Genomic DNA, 19449 nt, shown 5'->3' on the forward strand with positions numbered 1-19449 from the left:
AGCTACTAGAAGGTGATCAGAACCGAAGTCAGCATGGGTAACCAATTGGCTACAAAGTTGACATGGATCAGTTAAGACCAAATCAATCGTTGAGAGATTTCTTGCTGAAGAAAATCATGTTGGGCTGTTTTTGAACATTATTCCATGAGCGATGTTTAGCATTAAAATCACCAATAATGATGAATTTAGACCTATGACGGGTAAGTTTCTGAAGGTCACCCTTGAGAAAATTCTTTTACTGGCCTACGCATTGGAATGACAAATAGGCAACTATAAACAATACAACATATTAATGATTTAAAATTCGTTACTGAATTTCAAAGTTATGACTATGTTATTAGTAACTTCATATGAATGCGCTACGCAGAGAACATTCTCTTAAGAAGCGCGAACTACATTGATGTCAAAAAAAAAAATCAATATTCGGTGAAATGGCTGATAAGAGTGGACTTTTCTTCACTCGGCTCTGTGAGTCAACTTGCGCTATCGCATTTACATAACTAATCAATTTATACGTGCACCTATCTTTCTAGCTATCTATCGAAGAGCCACACGCCGCAATGATCCCCTCGGCATGCTGCCACTTTTGTTGTCAATTTGATAATTGGCTCTCGACATAGGGCCCCATGTGTGTAACCTATATATGCACTTCTGCCAGCCATTGATAGATGCAGGCATCCACCTCTATTTCTATTACGGAGCAAATCAACCCGCGAGTGATCGCGACACAAAAGTGTGAGATGATGAATTTAATTTTAATTATGCATAACTGCCGTTCGCCGTGACAAATGTGGTGAACGTGTTTGTGTTATTTACCTACACACTTGTTCAGCCATCACAGACCGCCCAGTCGGTCGGACATTGCAGACTGGCGAAGGTGGAGGGTGTTTTCTAATTATAATTGAATCAGATCAAGCAAACCAGAAGAACCAGGTTTGTAAGATTACCTGAAGGGGAGATTGGGGAAGGGGCCGCACTGGGACTTTCCCGGCCGTCGGCTTGACAGAACCCAGAGGAGATGAAATTGGCCGGCTAATCGAATCAAACCAGATTGGCCGCATCCAGACGCGAATAATGCCACACATACACACATTAGTTCACACCTCCGACTGTCCTCCACTCGATGGGGACCGGGCCAACTTCCTTCGGCTTGGACAAAAGGTAAATCTAGCGCCATCTATACGTGTATGCAGTACAACACTCTGTCTCTCACTAGTCTCTAGAGCAATCAAATTGCGTATTCGAAGCCAGTCTGGCTGTCAATCATCATCATCGACAACGTTGTCGTGCCGTCGTTCTGGCTTTCGAGTAATGCAATGCCCGCTTCTGGAGTGATGACACAACCGGTCTCTAGTGCCACATTTTTAAATCATGCAGTTGGAAACTCGGTGACTCGGTCACTGGAAGGGCTTGCATTTTCCACGCTGTGCTACATTTCCAAGTTGTCACTTCATAGTTTTCCCGATTTCCACTATAATGCAGTGTACACACAGATTGATGGCAGGAAATAAACGAGGCTGCCTATAGCTGGATCGCTTTATCCTCCTTCCCCAGAAGTTGGTTTTGTGATTTTTTCATTACAATTGCCTGCCGCACGGGATGCACTTGAACTTGCCGCCCACTTTTGTAGTTTCTAGCTTCGGTGAAGCACTCTCGCTCTCGTGAAATGCAGGGCATGCTGAGACTCGACCGTGCATACGTCGATAACGATGTTAAACTCTTTCCGGATAATTATAATAGATGGGCCGCCCCTCCCCTCCCATCCCTCGGCACGTCTCGGCCTGTCGGCCTGGTTTCTTTTCCAAATCGGACCTAGCGCGGGACCAGGTGCTGTATAGAGTATTCCAATTTTAACCCCCGAAAATGTTAGAGTACATTTTGTAAGCCAAGTCATGGCCACGGAGCCGTCAAGCGTCGTTTAAATCATTGATCCAAAACTGTTGCCAACAGATCACAGTCCAATTCGGTTCTGGCGCAAACATGGTACATCGGAGATGGGTTGATTTGAATCGGATTTTCCCACATCAAGTGCCGGTTTGCTGCTGGTGCTGCTCTGCTGGACTTGTGGGGGATCCCGAGGGGGTTGAGCCTATTTTCCGACTGCCTCCTCCGTGGTACCATTCACGCTACACTTCAGATGGCGTGCTGTTATTTCTTCAAGTGCATCATGATTTAAATGCTCAGTGCCCCCGCGCCGCTCGCTCTGGCTTTCATGCTCTAGTAGGGTTTGGCAGTTCAGGCACATAAGCGTAGGCAGCACTCCTGTTATCATCCAGTCTTCAACAACAACAAAAAAGGAAGGGTTTTTAGTGCCGCTTGAGTTTGTTTTGTTTTGCTGGTCCTTGATTTCAAACGAGCCCTGGCTCCGCGTTTCAATCTAGTTTGTGAAAGATTCAGATCTCTGTTTGAATTACTGTTCTGGAACGGGAAGGATTAAGCAGTATAAATTAGTATGTTGAGATTTTTGCCAGCTCCGTGAAACATTATATCTGTTGACACCAGTGATTATCGGCCAAATAAAACAACTACAACTCCCACTGCTGCACAGCACTGTGTAAACCTCTCTCTTTCATGAGTATGAAAACGAATAGCAGGCAAGCACTTATGCACTCCTGGTGCACTACACTGCCTATAGTTCCACTCCTTTTACTATAGAAGCATCTAGTGTATATGAACTTGGATGTTTTTCTCTCGCTCCTATTATCCCAAACCCTTCACATGGCCGATGAGAGTAACTCAAAATTGAGTCGAATTCGGCTTCTTCTAGAGTTTCCTTAAAAATCAGTTGGAATCACGCTGTGTCCGAAATGGAGGATTAATCAAGTTTTATGAAAAGCGGGTGTTTCTTCTTTTAAAATTTTCTGTCGGGGTAATTTGAATTACCAATTACACCAAACATTTCCTGCGACAGAATATTTTAAAAGCAACAGAACCCAAACTAACATTTGATGTTGAAAAATCTGATATAGGGGAAATGGCTCTAATGTTGGCCTATGGATCTAAGATTGGGCCTATCGTTAAAAATCTGCTATTCATCAATTTTATCTAGATGGACGCGTCATTGGGACGGTACTAATGGATATTTTTAGTCGCTATTGAAAATTTGGTCGATTGCTGAATTAATGTAAGGGCCCAAATTAGGGGCATTCAGGCCGAATTTACATCCATTTCCCCTACATGAAAGTAAATCAATCCGCCATTTCAGACGCGTGGAAAATTGATGGAAATTCTCCTCTTTTTTTCCCTTGATTTGTTTTCCGTCGATCTTGTTTTCCGTACTGAGTACCAATGCTACCGACGCCAGGGAGGCAGCTCCCACACCTGGACCCTACTTATATCGACCCATCAACTTATGGCCCGGGGACCAACGGCTTTACTTCTGGCGTGATCAGAGATTTTATGCCTCAGAAAATCCCGACGGTGCCGACTGGGATTGAACCCAGGCCTTTTGGGGTGAGATGCAGTCACGCTTACCACTACACCACCGGCGCCGCTAGTAACAAACATTTTCTATGTCTATGAGTGTCCTGATAAACTGAGTAAAATTTCCATACGGAGTTTGTGAGGAAAATCGAGTAAAAATTGACTCACTCCCAGCCCTCTTTTTGCAACGTTGAGTCGAATTCGACTCAATTTTGCGCTACTCTCACCGGTCGTGTAGTCAGAACCTGCCGGTTCGTCGGAGAAAAACATAAATAAATAAAATTTCGATGCAGTCGTAATTGAGATAATTTTCCTTCCTCACATTCATCGTGTGTACCTACACAGAGATCGGTCAGAACCGAAGCCAACCAGCGGCGTCGGCGGTGGCGGTGGTGGCCTATGCTGTTTTCATTAAATAGTGCTCTGGTTTCTACTATAAACTATACGCGATGTACCGGAGCACATATCTATAGTCGAAACCGATTTACTCCTCGCTGTCCTTCCCCTCGCACGATCACATCCCGTTTACAGCCAGACTAGCCCCAACCCCGTCGTTGCACCCTGGGATCAATCCAAAGACGGACTAGCTTTCCAAAATGTTCTTACAAATGCACATCGGTACCTAGCGACTTCGAACTATGGATGCGACTCGTAGTGAACGGTATAAATTTAGAACATGAATGCTATTAATTTAATAATATGAACTGAAGGCAGCAGCGCGCGGTGACGGCGATCGTGAGGACGGAGGGATTATGCTGATTTAATGAGATCCGATGGAGGATGCGACAGGATGTCATGATCTGGGCTTGTAGTGTGTTGATGTGAGATGATGACTAGACGGAGTTAAGTTCACACACTGGATCACGGGAGAGATCAGCTTGAGATTAGTTCGGTTTGCAGTGAATGAACAGGCCGGAGATTTAGACGATTTGAGAAGTACGAATATTTGCAACCAGCAGATTAGGTGCTGAAATGAAGAAATCTTAATTTTTTGTCTATCCTTTACAACAGTTGTCCTTTAGTTCAGCAGAGTTTCTTGTTGAGATATTAGCAATATGGGCAGTGGGACAATGAAATTTTTGTTTAGTTGAAAGTATATTCAAGTCGTGCATGTCGTGCATGCCGTGCGGATCTATTTGCTTTTTGCTGAAGGAAGTGTTACCCCTACCTAAAGCTGCAACAAATTTCAACAGCACTTCTCGGTGCTAAATATTACCTGCAAATTTTCTACCCTTTTTTGACTCTTATTCCTCTTCGTTCCTTGTTCGGATCCTACCCGAGGTAATCCTGCTTGGATAACGATTTGAAAAATTCCTCTTCGATCCGTCGGATTCATAAAGTAATCTGCTTGGAAGTAGATTTGGAGAAACTTGGAGAAAAGGGCAATCTCTTGATCCCCCTTCTGGTGAAATTTATTTCAGCAATCAAGTTGCTATGCTCACGGATGATGAAAATGATCCATCATCCAGGCAAAATTCCACTAAACTTTCCCGGCTCAATGCCAAGAAGGAAAAGGTCCCCCCTATTGCGATAATCACTTCCAATTTCCATGCTCTTCGCATGGAACTTTTGAACTTCGCTAAATTAAAGTTTTCTCTACAAATTGGCTGTCGGGATGACTGCCGTGTGGCTGAAACCTTGGACGGATTCAAACGTCTTCACACGTATCTTACTGAGAAGCAACACAAATTTGTCACGTACAACACCAACGCTGAACGTCTGTTCAAGGTTATCTTGATAAGGCTGCCCAGTAGTGAATCCCTGCATCAGATCAAGAATGAATTGACAAAATTACTTGGAGTTAAGCCAGCCCAAGTAATCAAAATGAAAATGAAATCTCGTCAGTTTCTGACCTCGCTCCTCCACCAGTCCAACACACCGGAGCGGATGAGTGATCACTAGGGAGCACCGTAGAGAGTTCGTTAGCTTTACCGGGGAGAATCACCCCGGTGAAGACTTTGGTTGTTAGTTTGTTGCTAAGAGGAAGAGGAGACAACTGACTTCTTACTCTTTATCTCTATTTCTATCTCTATCTTTATCTTACGCATTTCCAATCGGCCAATCACGAGCTGGTTCGCCGTTGACAGAAAAGTGATTCGTTTTCGCCCCCCGTATTGTCTTCTCTTCCTCTTAGGTTTGTTGCTTCCAAATTTTTTTAAAGGTTACTTTTTCTATTAACGTACAGTAGTCAATTATTTTAAAATTTGGTGTACACATTTTGGAAATGCGAATACGGGAAGTGCATCAGCGCACCATTATTGAAATTTGCTTCAGTTTAGTCGACAGACAGACATGGGACAGAGATCGATTAGGATCACAGCGGGAGTTCCACAAGGCTCCATCCTTGGTCCAACGCTCTGGACCGGGATGTACAACGGCGTGCTAACGCTGAAGCTGCCCAAAGGAGTTGAGATCGTTGGCTTTGCGGACGACATCGTCTTGACGGTAACAGGCGAGCCGCTGGAAGAGGTGGAGGTGCTGGCGACCGAGGTGATCAACATGATTGGTAACTGGATGTAAGGAGCAAAGCTGCAGATGGTCCATCATAAAGCGGAAGTTCTATTGGACAGTAACTGTAAAGCGGTACAGCGGTACAGCGGGAATATATCACCGTCGGGGGCATGCCATAACCTCAAAGTAGAAGACAGCGAGTGCTACAGGCGGAGGGAAGCCGGAAGAGTACGGAAAGTTGTGAGAGCGGAGTCGTTGGCTAAGTGGCAACAGGAGTGGAACACGGCAGAGAACAGTAGATGGACACGTAGACTAATAAAGAGATGAAACAGCCTCTGGCTGAAAGTCTCACTATTAAAGATAACCTAACCTAACTACGTAGACTAATAAAGATTTTTTTCGACGTGGGTGAACAGAAATCACGGAGACTTCAAATTCCACCTAACGCAGTTCTTGTCTGGCCGCGGCTGCTTCAGGAAGTATCTGGATCGGTTCGGACACGCAGTGTCACCCCTCTGTTAGGAGTGTGGCAACGTGGATGAAACGCCGGAGCATATGGTCTTCGACTGTCAAAGGATCGAGGCAGTTTTGTGAAGGGAGATGCCCGTCCTTAACGTGGAGAATGTCGTCGTTGAAATGTGTCGAGAAGAAGGCACTTAGAATGCCGTCAGCAGCTGCAGCGAAAATGGAGAGAGGAGCAGCGATCTAGCCACACCAGAACACCCGATGAATATTGACGAGATGCCGCTTCAAGTTGAATACCGTGACCACTTTTAATGTTTTTTCATTTGCCCTACAAAGCACAACATTCACAACCACTTTTTCGGTACTGTCCTCAAACCGCACTAAATTCAGCAACACAAAGGCGTTCGGTGAAATGGCATTCGGCAAAATTTTCTATAGTAAATTTTTTATTCGCCTCTCCCTAGCTCAAAACCTGGCTACGCCCTTGTCTTTGTATACGTTTTTTAGCCATTTTATTGATGTTTTCACTCTCTCACGTCAAGCTCTGCCGGAATCTTTGGAGAAACAATAACGCATTTGCGCTGCTATCTTTCTCACGGAATTGAGTGTATAAACAGACAAAAAGTGAACTGTCAACATTCTCACTCTCTCGTGCTGTGTCTAAAAATCTCTCCAGTAGTTCCAGGAGAAATCTCCGAGGAGACAAGCAGAGATTCACCCCAGAGAATGATATCTCTTGCACCCGGGTGATTCTCCCCAGATAATTTTCAACTCTGCGTCGATAACATCGACTTCGCCCACAGAAGCCATCCTGCAAGAACTGCAGTCACTGGAGATCGTCAAAAGCCTGGAGTATGGGGATTTGAAAGGATCCTGCATGTAACATGACGGAAGAAGCAAACAAGGATAAGTTTAGTTATTTTGCGGCTGTGGAATAGTTCTAGTGACGTTTCATCACTACCTAACTTCTAATCTATTTTCATACTGCCGTACTCAGCGGAACTATCCACCTACCCTCTTCTAAGATCATTTTCTAGCTAATAAATTCATAATTCATAAATAATCACACTAAAGCTTCATGTTAGATAGCATTTCCAACCAACTCTGAAAATCGCAAACTTCGCATATGAAGTAACATAAAAATACTTTGAATGTGACAACTCAAGGCGGGAGTAGCCATCAACAATGCTGATGATTGTACAGCACGCAACACCTACCTACCATAGAGGTAACTCTAAGACTAGAGGGTCCCGAAGAAACGTGCTCAACTTTTTGGCTCAGCTCTGGTACTCTCTTCGGTCCCAAGCTAATCGATGCACCCCTCGAAACATAGGAAAACCTTTATTAAGCAGGCTTTCAGCCTGAGGCTGGTTCGCCTCCACGTAGAATTTTGATTAGAATGGGGTACGTTAATCGATGTGCTTGGGACCAATAGGCTAGTCAAGTAGTGAGCCAATTTAAAATCGTTAGTTGCCACCCGTTGACCCTACTGCTTGCTCTCTGAGATGACCACGTTGGTCATGACGAGAGGAGCAACACAATAGTTGGGTAAAGAAGAATTGCATTATAACACACCATCGAATGGAAATGCTCTCAGCAACGTGGGGCTTTAGGTAGTGATGCAACGTCACTAGAACTATTCCACAGCCGCAGACAGTAATGAGCAAAGGCGGGTGCACACTTTTTGCCTGTAGATTTGAAGACATACTTCAAATCTCCGCGTACATCGTACAGGTTAGGCAAAAGGTGTGTGTTTGACTTTGTAATGTTGCATTAATGGCACTTCGCTCATTTTTAACTTCTATTCAATTTTCATACTGCCGTACTCTAGCGGAACTATCCACCTGTCTTCTTCTAAGATCATTCTCTAGCTAATGAATTATCACTCTAAAGCTTAATGTTGAATAGAATTTTCAACCAACTCTGATAATCTGTTGGTTCTCTTTGTAATTGCAGCTGATCTGTCAATAACAGAGCAGCAACCGTGGGCGGTCAATCATGCTCATGCTCAAATACTGACGCTACTGAGAATTGGATTGGAATCGAGGTGACGTCTAAATATCGAAAATCGATTTCGACTCCATTTTAAAACCCAAGATGGCGGCTTCCAGTTTAAAAATGAGGGCAATACTGTTAAATATCTTTTAATAAAGATATTTCTTAAATTGGGATGACGGCTAGAGGCTGATATTCGAAGTCATTTTGAAATCCAAGATGGCGGCTTCCGATTTAAGAAAAAGTCAAACCATATTGGTATGTTTTTTAATCGAGATGACGGCTAGAGACAGGAAATCGATATCCAATGGCGGCTTCATATTTCAGAAAAAGTTAGAAATACTGATGCCGACCTATCAATATGGATATTTTTGGAATCTGAAGCCTAGAGCTCAAAAATTGATATGAGATGCCATTTTGAAATTCAAGATCGCGGCTTCCAGTTTAAGCAAAAGTGGGAAATACTGTTCAATAATTTTCAATATAGGTATTTTTAGAATAGGAATGATAACTATAGAATGAAATCCAAGATTTCAAAAAAGTGGGAAATACTGTCGATTTTCAGCATCGACGTGTCGTCCCCGTTCCGAAAATATTTGACACTTTATCTGAAACCCGATGGCCGCCATCTTGGACTCCAGAAAGGCCTCGTTAATTTAATTTTCGTTTAATATAAAATAACGTTTAATCACTACATATAATCAGCATGCCATCCGATATTGTGCGGATACTATCCGCATATCCAGATACTATATTTTGATGCCTGCCAACGACACGTGACAAGTCGAACGAGCCTCGAATTGAAATGAAAGAGGAAAACACGAAGGAAGCAGTTTTCGAGTCATTCATTGCGTCAACTGAAACAAGTCCTAGCTTCAAATGAAATTAACTGATGTACTTAACGAACGAAACAAGCGATAGTCAAGTCATGTTTGGCAGGAGGAATGTTCATCGTGACTTGATAACTAGAAACACAATGACTTACACGAAAATGATATTGCTCGAAATGAAACGATTCTGCGGAGAGTTCATTTTATTTTTTTTTTGTTTAAAAAATGCAGAACCCTGGTTGGTGAGGATAATTCTCACATTGAAAAAAAAAAAAAAAAAAAAAACTACAAGGGACAGTCGTGTGGGGTTGTACTCAATGGTAACGGGGTCTTATATAATAAATGTTATTTGTTAACTGCAGCAGGAGCTTGTGTTTTGTGTAGGAATAGAAATTTGAGCGGGGTTCTCTCTGTTTCTACTCTTTCGAATGACTATGATTGTCCTGAAAAGAACCTTTGATATGAATTTTAGTTGGGACCTGTTCAGAAATTTAACTCTTTTGGAAAATCTTGGGACGGTAGTACAGACTTAAAGCCTTTGGAAGATGATGATGACGTGTAGGCAGCTGGATCAGCAAATCGGATCGGACAATCCCATATTCTTCGATTCAATGATTAGACACTCGCAAGACTCTCGGCCCGTCTGCTGCTGGCCAGGGGTTTAATGCCACAGGTTGGAAGGCCGCGAAAATCAGTGTCCACCCAGCTAAAGCTCCTCCCGTTTTTTAGTTTTCTCGTTAAACTCCTTCTCTCAACAAGTTGGCAAATCTTATCCTTTAGCAGAAAGACGCTTAACACTTTTTTGGGCGAATTTATGATCCTGTTTCACGTCATGGTTCTTCTCTATGCCTGTTCAGATAAATTAGTACTTTTATTTATTTTCTCTACAGTGCTAAATCAAACGAGTAGAAATAAGAAGGGATGTCGGTTACGCGCTCGAATAATTGAGAATTCGACAAATATTTAATCGAATAGCTATAAAAATCTATGCGATTAATCGTTAATCGAATAATTGAACTTTTAGGCATCCCTGTAATTAAGGGGCTTAGAAGCAGAGGGGTGAAAGTCAATTTTCTTAATCGATTTCCTCTTTTGATGACCATGGCTTCACTAACCTATTTCGCACTATATCTGCTATGCTCTTCTATCATGCAGAACAACAAGCGTATCAATGGATGTGTTTGCCGTCGAGTTATTAACGAAACAGAAAGTCGATGAAGAGAATCGATCAAAATCACTAGCACCCCTGCTTCCAAGTTTGGTTACAAGATTTCAACTCTGGAGAGAATTTTGTGTGGTCGTTGGGGGCGTGTGGTTCTGAATATGGCGATGAGTGTGCAAAATGTTAGGCAACCGCATCCTCCCTTTTCGCATACGCCCGAAGATCGGAGGCGAATGCCACTTCGACTTGTTTCGTCTACTAACGACTCTCTGATGACAGTAGTGTTGGGGAAGCAGCAATGCCACTTCGACTTGTTTCGTCTAGAAACGATTCTCTGATGACTGTGTTGGGGAAGCAGCATATGCATGCACGTAATTGGTGGATTTATTAGTTATTTCGACGCTTTTGAACAATGCTTGACATTTACCATTTTTTCAATAGTTTATTGCTGAAAATCAACAATCTGAAGCATTGCGTAGAAATATTTTTGATCGATTGGTGATAAAATTATTGAAATTGGTCCAGGGGCAGCCGAGTTATTAACGTTCAAAATCTTTCATAATTTCGTTACATGTTCCGTTTTCGGTTTTCTGGGGCCCCCTCCAAATTAAGGGCCCTGGCTTTAGCGCTTCATCGCCCTACAATCAATACGGCACAAATAATTATTCAAGTTTCATGCAAATCAGAGAAGGTTGGGTCGGATCGATTCGTCATTTCTCCTTAATGAAAAAAAAAACAAGTTTCATTTGGCGTTGAACTGCCCTTGTGCAAAGTAAGTACCGTTCCACTACTACATGAAGGACAACGCTTCATCACTAGAGCGCAACGCTCCTTCTTTCGGAGGAGATCGCTTTAATGATGGAGCTTGTGCAGATCAGTTTTCCCAAAAAAAAAAATTATCTCCAGTTTTGTGTGCAATTATTGTTACCCCAACGACAAGCCATTCATCTCAATAACCATACAGACAGTCAATTCTCCCGAGCCACTAATGATCCAGACTAGGAGTCAAGTCCCAGTCGAACCGGAAGCAAACAATTTAATTCCCATTCGAATTTCTCCCCAGAAAAGGCCTGTTACGGAACAAAACACACACCCACACTGACGCACGCACGGTTTCAACTGTCCCCGCTCTGCTTGCCCATATTTGTTTGTCTTATCTACGTAGCAATTAAAATCGTAAGCTTATGAAATGCATGCGAGCTACTTACCGCTCTAACGTCGGGAATTTCACTCAACCCGAGTCCCTCCATGACGATCTCCTGCAGTTTGGTTCGATTGAACGTCACCGCGGTTCCACTGCTTTCACTATCACTTGAAACTACTGTCTGACTACTGCTAGGTGTACTGCTACTGCTACTGCTACTACTACTGCTGCTACTGCTGCTGCCAGTGGTGGCTAGAATGGGAACGGTGGTGCTGCTGCTGCTGCTGCTGCTGCTGCTACTGACTACGGTAGCGGCCTCTGCTAGGGTTGGAAGCGTTCTACACGCTCGATTATCACAGATTGATAGGAACAATAAAATCAGGAATTTCGATAAATAACTGCTACTAAGGAGTCTTCCGACTCGGGTGGTGCAACCTGCCGTTGCCGTGGTTGGTGCTGGATACTGGTAATGGTGCGGATATCGGTGGGAGTGTTTGTTGTGGGGCAGCGGGTGTGCCGAGTGGAGGGTTCGCTTAAAGTTGACGCACATTTCGGCCATCGCCGTCGTCGGTTTGAGCGGATGCAGGTAAATGCCACCAGTGTCGGGAGGTTGCCTGTTTCGCACCGGCTTACCCATAGTTCATAGTTTGCGTCCCAAGGTCTGGTGAGTTGGGGATGATGCTTGGTTGTACGGTTATTAGCTCTAATTGATCGTTGTTTCCGTAGTTGTGTAGCGCTAGTAGTTGGTAGGTACTGGAATGCCACTGCCGTCTCTCGCCGCCACACTGGGCATGTTCCGATCTACGTGAGCACCCAAAGTATAATTTCTGCGAGTGTGCAGTAGACGTTATATTATACTTTTAAATCGTGCGTTTCAACACACGGTAGAAGGCGGAACGCTGCGTCGAGAAATGCACTGTTGAAGGGTGATTTCAGAATTTTCAGTGCATGGGAGTACGAACCTGCTCCGTAGCCGTCAAACAAACTCACTCTATTCTGAATTAGGTTTTGAGAATATACGTTATGCAAATTTCGTCGGTTTTCTTCTTGCTGCCGCGTGCTGGCACAAAACAATCTCTCGATAACCACTTGTTCGGAACGCTCGATCTGTTGCCTCAATTTTCTACTTCTTCCCAAAGCACTTTAGTACAAACATTCACAGCATGTATTTATTTTCTTCCCACCTGAGATATGGACACGTTTCTTCCTACAGGGGAACACGTTTGCGTTTGCTGATAACGATCGAGCCTCTCGCTACTCATAAACCGCACAGTCCTCCAAAAGACCCAAAGGCCGAATTTTTGTGCGTCTTCCTTGCGCCGTCGAAAATGTTTTAATTTTATCTGCTTTTATTTGCCTCCGCACTGCTATTTTATTTATTTGCCTTTTTCCGACTCTTCGTGAGGAAAAAAAAAAACAAAACTGCACTCGTTTCACTATTTACGCGAATGCGATGCACTTGCACTCAATCTTCTCGTCTCGTGATTTTCCCACCCAAAAAGACGACACTCAAATTTTTGATTTATTTTTATAGTCGCGCTCTTTTCATGTCACTAATCGCGAAATCTGCAGCTACCCTTCCACTTTCTTCGCACACATAAACTTTATCCCCGGAAAATTTAAACCACGCGTAATCCGCTCTAAGGTCGTGCATATGAAGCAACTCTAACAAATTTCTATACTTTTTAGTCACAATGTAACAATCAGTTTTCAACTACAAAATCTCTCAAAGCCAAAATATCGGAACTCATCGGACGATGCGACCAGTTGGCGGTCCGAGCTTGAACTGTTGCCGCTGCGATGCTGGTCGTCGTTACTTAACATGAAATTTTTGCTGCTGTTTCTTCTTGCTTGCTTGAGGTTGCCAGCGCGAGTGAGCGCTCCACCGACGGCTTATTGCAAGCACAGCATGGTCCGCCGCTCGAAGGCGCGCGCTCTCTCACCCAGTCACATTGGAAGCTTAAAAAAAATCCAAGCAATCAGATTCGCTGGTGGCCCAAGCGCGCCAAAACAAAAAAGAGCGAAAGCCGGAGAGAGTACACGCTGATTGGTTCGGATAATGGCAGAATGCACTTGGTGCTCTCACTCTCTGCTAGTGAGCCGCTAGCGGGAGAGCGAGGAAAAGCGACGAGAGTAAGGAAAACGCGTGGAAAGGATGCACTTTTTTCTTCGAATGCGGTTGGGAAAAACAGAGAGTGAAAGAGAGGGAGAGTGAGAGAGAGAGCGAGCGCGCGAAATTGGCACATGTTGCGGGGAATCCTCAAGACAGGATTATTGTTTTGTTTATGCTTTCACGTGCCGATGGCGAAGTAAAGGAGAGCAGGCGTGAGTAATCAATTAGATTTTTTTTATTGCGATGTGGGGTGTTAGTTTTTATAGTGTGGAATGGCTAATTGAGCATCGTCATGGGTTTGAGGGTAGTTTTTGATGAGGTAATCGATTTTTTGCCACTGTTTTTGTTTCTTAAATCTTGTTTTCAACCCTTACCGGTAGATAATTTTTTTTACGTTCAGTGTTCTTTGAAGCACTTCCAATTAGACCTGTCGAATGAGATGTCAGTGGCGTGTTGATGACCGTCACGCAGTCGAAAACATTTGTTCGCGCCGGTGCTTAGCAAGAACAAATTAGTGTGCTTGTTTACACCTTTACTATCCTTTACTAACCTACCTTGTTATACATTAACTAGGCAAACTTAAAAAAAATAGATGGTGAAAACATCTAAATGACTACAAATAAAAATAACACTAGTTTACAAAACAACATAAAAAGTGTGAACTTTAGTAGTTGACCAACGTTTCTAATGCAAAATCCTACGCTGAATTCAATGCCGTGGTCAGAAAAAATTAAAGTAGAGCCATTTTTGAGATATACAAAAATTTTGATTTTTTGAATTTTGGACAAAAGTACGATTACTAAAATGTCAATATCTTTGGAACTAGTGCACCAATTTTAAATCTTCTTTTTTATGAAAGTGAAGCTAAATAAATTTGCTATCGTTCACCAGAATATTATGTCTTAATTAAAAATTTAATTTTGAAGTCATTTAAAAATTTACAGCCTTTTTTTAATTTTTCCTGCGAATTTTCCATAAAAATCTTGTTTTAATCAACATTTTTAATGGGATAAAAAGATTCAAAAAATCATTCCATAATTTATTCTTAAAGTCTATTAAAAATTGGAGAAAATGAGCCTTTAATGGATGAAATCGGTTGGAAATTGTCGAAGTTATGAAATTTTTTGTAAAATCATGGAAATTGAATGTTCCAAGATTGGCCGTTGTCCCGCTCCTAGGTTCATGCACCACTTCCAGTAAGCCTTTCTGCGGACGTGTACGCATACGGTGCATTTCACTAATACTACCTGCTGTCACGCAAAATTAAATGGGATATTTTCAACAATATAATTTACGCTAGTGTTTGTGAGACCGCTCGGCGAGAACCTAACGCAACCAGCTCAATTTGACAGCTTTCTTTCTTTAACATTGCTTAACGATGTATACGACAAAACGTGAATTCAAGTGTAAAAATGATCCTCAAAAGTTTTGTTACGCGTGTGGCAACTATATATTTACAAAATCGGTCAATTTCACTGCTTCGTTGCAAACTGCATACAGGCTTTATTTTAAAATTGATCCTGGAGACTTTGACGAACCGTGGATTCCAAAAGTATTATGTAGTTCGTGCAAAACGTGCTTGGCTAGGTGGATGTCAGGCGCAAGGTAAATTTATTTTTTGAATAACTTTCATATAAACAATTTATGTACAGCATGGTAGTGCTTTGTTCTTTCCTGATCGACATTATCTTACTTCATCTATTTTTGATAAGTGTTAATGTCTTACTTACTAACTCACTTATTTGTTATCTGTCAGTCGCTATTTGTCCTTTGACATGCCCACCATATGGCGTCGACCGTTTTGTCATGCAACGGATTGTTATTTCTGCTTGACAAAAGTTAAGCAACAAGGACGTCACAAAACAGTTGAGTATCCACAAGTGGCTTCTATGACAAAACCTGTTCCACATTCAAGTTCGGTCCCGTATCCTGTTTATCCAAATTGACCGTTACAAAAAGTGAGGAGGAATTCAAGGAGGAATGCGAGAAAGACTTCGAGGTGGAATTGGAAAGAAACCCAAAACTGTTTACACAATCCGAATTTAATGATTTGGTGCGAGATCTCGACTTATCGAAGGAGAAATCCGAATTGCTGGCATCACGCTTAAAAGAACACAACATGCTGAGCAAGGAGGTCAAAATTTCTTGTCACAGGAATCATCACAAGAAATTTGACAAATATTATTCTACAAAGGACAAGGCATGTTTTTGCCATGACGTAAACGGCTTGTTTGAAGAGTTTGGTGAGCCATATGATCCAGCTGAATGGCGTTTATTCATCGATAGCAGCAAGTTGAGCTTGAAAGCCGTTTTACTGCATCAAGGGAATGAGAAACCTTCTATTCCATTAGCTCATGCCGTTAATATGAAGGAAACGTATGAATCAATGGCTCTATTGCTCAATTTGATAAATTACAATCAACACAATTGGAAAATTTGTTCCGATCTTAAAGTGGTTGCCATGTTGACTGGATTGCAACAGGGATACACAAAATATATGTGTTTTTTGTGTAAATGGGACAGTAAAGAACACTACGTCCGAAAAGATTGGCCAAAACGGGATAATTTCACAATTTGTAAAGACAACGTTAAAAATGATCCTCTTGTGGTAAAAGAACGCATAATACTTCCACCACTACATATAAAACTTGGGCTATTCAAAAATTTCGTCAAAGCGTTGCAAAAAGAAGGGCCGGCATTCCAGTACTTGAAATCAGTATTTCCAAATTTATCTGACGCAAAGATAAAGGAAGGTGTATTTGTTGGCCCACAGATCAAAAAACTGCTCAATGATTCCGCATTCAATACAGTTTTGACACCAGATGAGGAAGAAACGTGGAAATCGTTCCAGCGTGTTGTCACAACCTTTTTAGGAAATTTCAGAAGCCCAGATTATGAGGAAGCCGTCGATGAATTGCTCAAAAATTATGAGAAAATAGGTATAAATCAAAAATATTGTGTTTGTTACACATAATTAATTTCAAATCCTTTTATTTCACTGAACACAGGTGTGAATATGTCTTTGAAGATACATTTCCTACATTCTCACATGGATTTTTTCCCGGAAAATCTTGGTGACGAGAGTGATGAGCACGGCGAACGTTTTCACCAACAAATGAAGATGATGGAACGTCGTTACCAAGGGTTTTGGGATGAAGCAATGATGGGTGACTATTGTTGGTTTCTGATTCGAGAAACAAGTTCAAAACATCGAAGACAAAGTCATTCGATTCTCAATCATTTATAATAAAACCTAAATAAATTTCTTTTGTATCAACTCGGTTTTAAATCCTGATATGCCTTAATCAAATTGATATGTAGAGAAAAGAATCTCCCATGAAAACTTTACATGCGATTTGGATGCTTACAACGACACCTAGAAAAGGAACTCTAAAGCTGTTGTATTTCAGCAACATTTTTAAGTGTTTTATAAAAATGCTCATAACTTCGACAATTTCCAACCGATTTCATCCATTAAAGGCTCATTTTCTCCGGTTTTGAATGGACTTTAAGAATAAATTATGGAATGATTTTTTGAATCTTTTTATCCAATTAAAAATGTTGATTAAAACAAGATTTTTATGGAAAATTCGCAGGAAAAATAAAAAAAAATGCTGTAAATTTTTAAATGACTTCAAAATTAAATTTTTAATTAAGACATAATATTCTAGTGAACGATAGCAAATTTATTTAGCTTCATTTTCATAAAAAAGATTTAAAATTGGTGCATTAGTTCCAAAGATATTGACATTTTAGTAATCGTACTTTTGTCCAAAATTCAAAAAATCAAAATTTTTGTATATCTCAAAAATGGCTCCACTTTAATTTTTTCTGACCACGGCATTGAATTCAGCGTAGGATTTTGCAGTGGAAATTATCATCACCTTACCGAGTTCAAAAATGCTGTAAACTAGTGTAATTACTAAGCTCATACATACTATTCAAATCTCGGTGCTCAGCTAGATTCTGATTGATAGGAATAGGAAAATTTTATGTAGTAAAATTTACGTTTATTTGCTGGTTTTTTAAGTTTCAACATTTGGTTTTACATTTCAATTGGTTAGCCTTTGGCTCTTAAACTTTGTTCTAGTTAATTGGTTATTCTCATGTGATGATTGCGTTTAGCGCTAATTTACAGGATACTCTTTTAAGGGCTTATTTCCGTTTGAATTTAAAATTTGATAACCTACCTACTTGAGCACAGAAACCTACCTAACTACTTGAACTAGGTTGCCAAATCACGAATGATCTGGTGGTTTGATCGCAGACAGGCGACTTTAAACCTTTCTAGCGTGGACGTCTTTCGCTCCCCGAGTGTTTGAAGACCGGCCAGGTGGTGAATCTCAGAATTACGAGTTCGCGTTGGACTGTTAAGAATCATTCTGTGGATCTTGTTTTGGATGCTCTGAAGCTTTAGGTGGTGACACTTAGCACAAATCTCCCAGATTGGCATACCATACTCAATTGCCGGCAGAATGATCTGCTTGTGGACAGCAAGCTTGTTTTTGAGGGACAGGGTGGACTTCCTGTTTACCAGAGGGTAGAGCGACCTGATCAAGATGTTACGCTTGGTGGATGTCTTGTCCACATGGGATTGGAATAGCAGTTTGCTATCGAGGGTGAGACCATTCAATGAGAGTGCTATTGGAAAATCAAAGTTGGTACTCGTGGAGAATAGAAGAATTATGAAAGTGATGATGGTTTCAAAATTTTACACGGGGAGGTATACGAGTGCAATCTTAAAATGCTTTTATTTTGCAAATGGAGCATTTTATTTAAATCTGGGTAATGCTACGCTAGTAGAAAGCTTAAGGACTACCTAATAGACATATAAGATAGAAAAAATAATTTCTTTGCAGATATTTATGTGTAGACATAGATTTCAGCTTTTCTACAACTGTAGCAGCAACCAGATTTAAATAAAATGCCCCATTTGCAAAATAAAAGCATTTTAAGATTGCACTCGTATACCTCCCCGTGGAAAATTTTGAAACCATCATCACTACCGTAGTTCTTCTATTCTCCACGAGTGCCAACTTTGATTTGCCAATCAAGATGGACCTTGACATTAGCAGGTGGAACAAGCCGAGGTGAATTCGAGTGTGGAAACAGAATGGTTTGTGTTTTAGCTGCATTGAAACAAATCTTCCAGCTCTTGAAAAAAGTCGGACAGAACACCTAGGCCTGATTGTAGTTTACTCGCCAGAGCACGGATCACACGACCCTTATAGATGATGGAGGTGTCATCTGCGAACATAGACAGGATACCACCACTCGGCAGGGGAGGAACGTCTGACGTGAAAATGTTGAATAGGATAGGCCCAAGCAGGCTACTCTGAGGGACCCCTGCATCAACGTTGAACGTATCAGATGGGACATTGTTCGAGTAGACCTGGAATAATCTGCCCGACAAGTAGTTTTTGATGATCTTCACGAGGTAGATCGGAAAGTTATATCGATGCAGCTTGTACACTAGGCCATCATGCCAGACATTGTCGAACGCCTTGTCGACGTCCAACAATGCCATGGCAGATGTATTGGAAACGGACTTGTTCCGCTCGATGATGTTAGTAACCCGTGTGAGTTGGTGGATGGTAGAATAGCCTTTCGTAAACCCGAATTGCTCTTTGATAAAGATGTTATTATCATTTGAAAACACTAGCAGACGGTTGAGTATCAACTTTTCGAATAGCTTCGAGATGGAGGACAAGAGGCTGATAAGGCGATAGCTTTTGGCACTGGTAGGATGTTTGCCAGGCTTGCGTATTGGAATTACTTACTTACTTAAGGGTCCTGTGCACCACCAGTGGTGCAAAGGGCCAACGTGAAAGACTTCCATCCTGGGCGGCTGCTCGCTTTTGCCTAT

General features: G+C 41.8%; 1 protein-coding gene across 1 annotated transcript in view; it reads right to left on the bottom strand.

Annotated features, from left to right (window-relative positions):
• The window catches only part of mav (maverick), a 113192-nt gene extending 99879 nt beyond the window's left edge, over positions 1-13313 (bottom strand). Inside the window, exon 1 of the mRNA XM_065231513.1 lies at positions 11535-13313. Coding sequence (XP_065087585.1) covers positions 11535-12107 — 573 coding nt within the window. The 5' untranslated portion in view covers positions 12108-13313. The remainder of the gene's footprint in view (positions 1-11534) is intronic.
• Positions 13314-19449: the final 6136 nt, after the last annotated feature.

This window comes from Ochlerotatus camptorhynchus, unplaced genomic scaffold, assembly GCF_037179485.1.
Source record: "Ochlerotatus camptorhynchus isolate MF236.1 unplaced genomic scaffold, CSIRO-AGI_Acam_v1.1 ptg000357l, whole genome shotgun sequence".
In the NCBI taxonomy this organism is placed as follows: Eukaryota; Metazoa; Arthropoda; class Insecta; order Diptera; family Culicidae; genus Ochlerotatus; species Ochlerotatus camptorhynchus.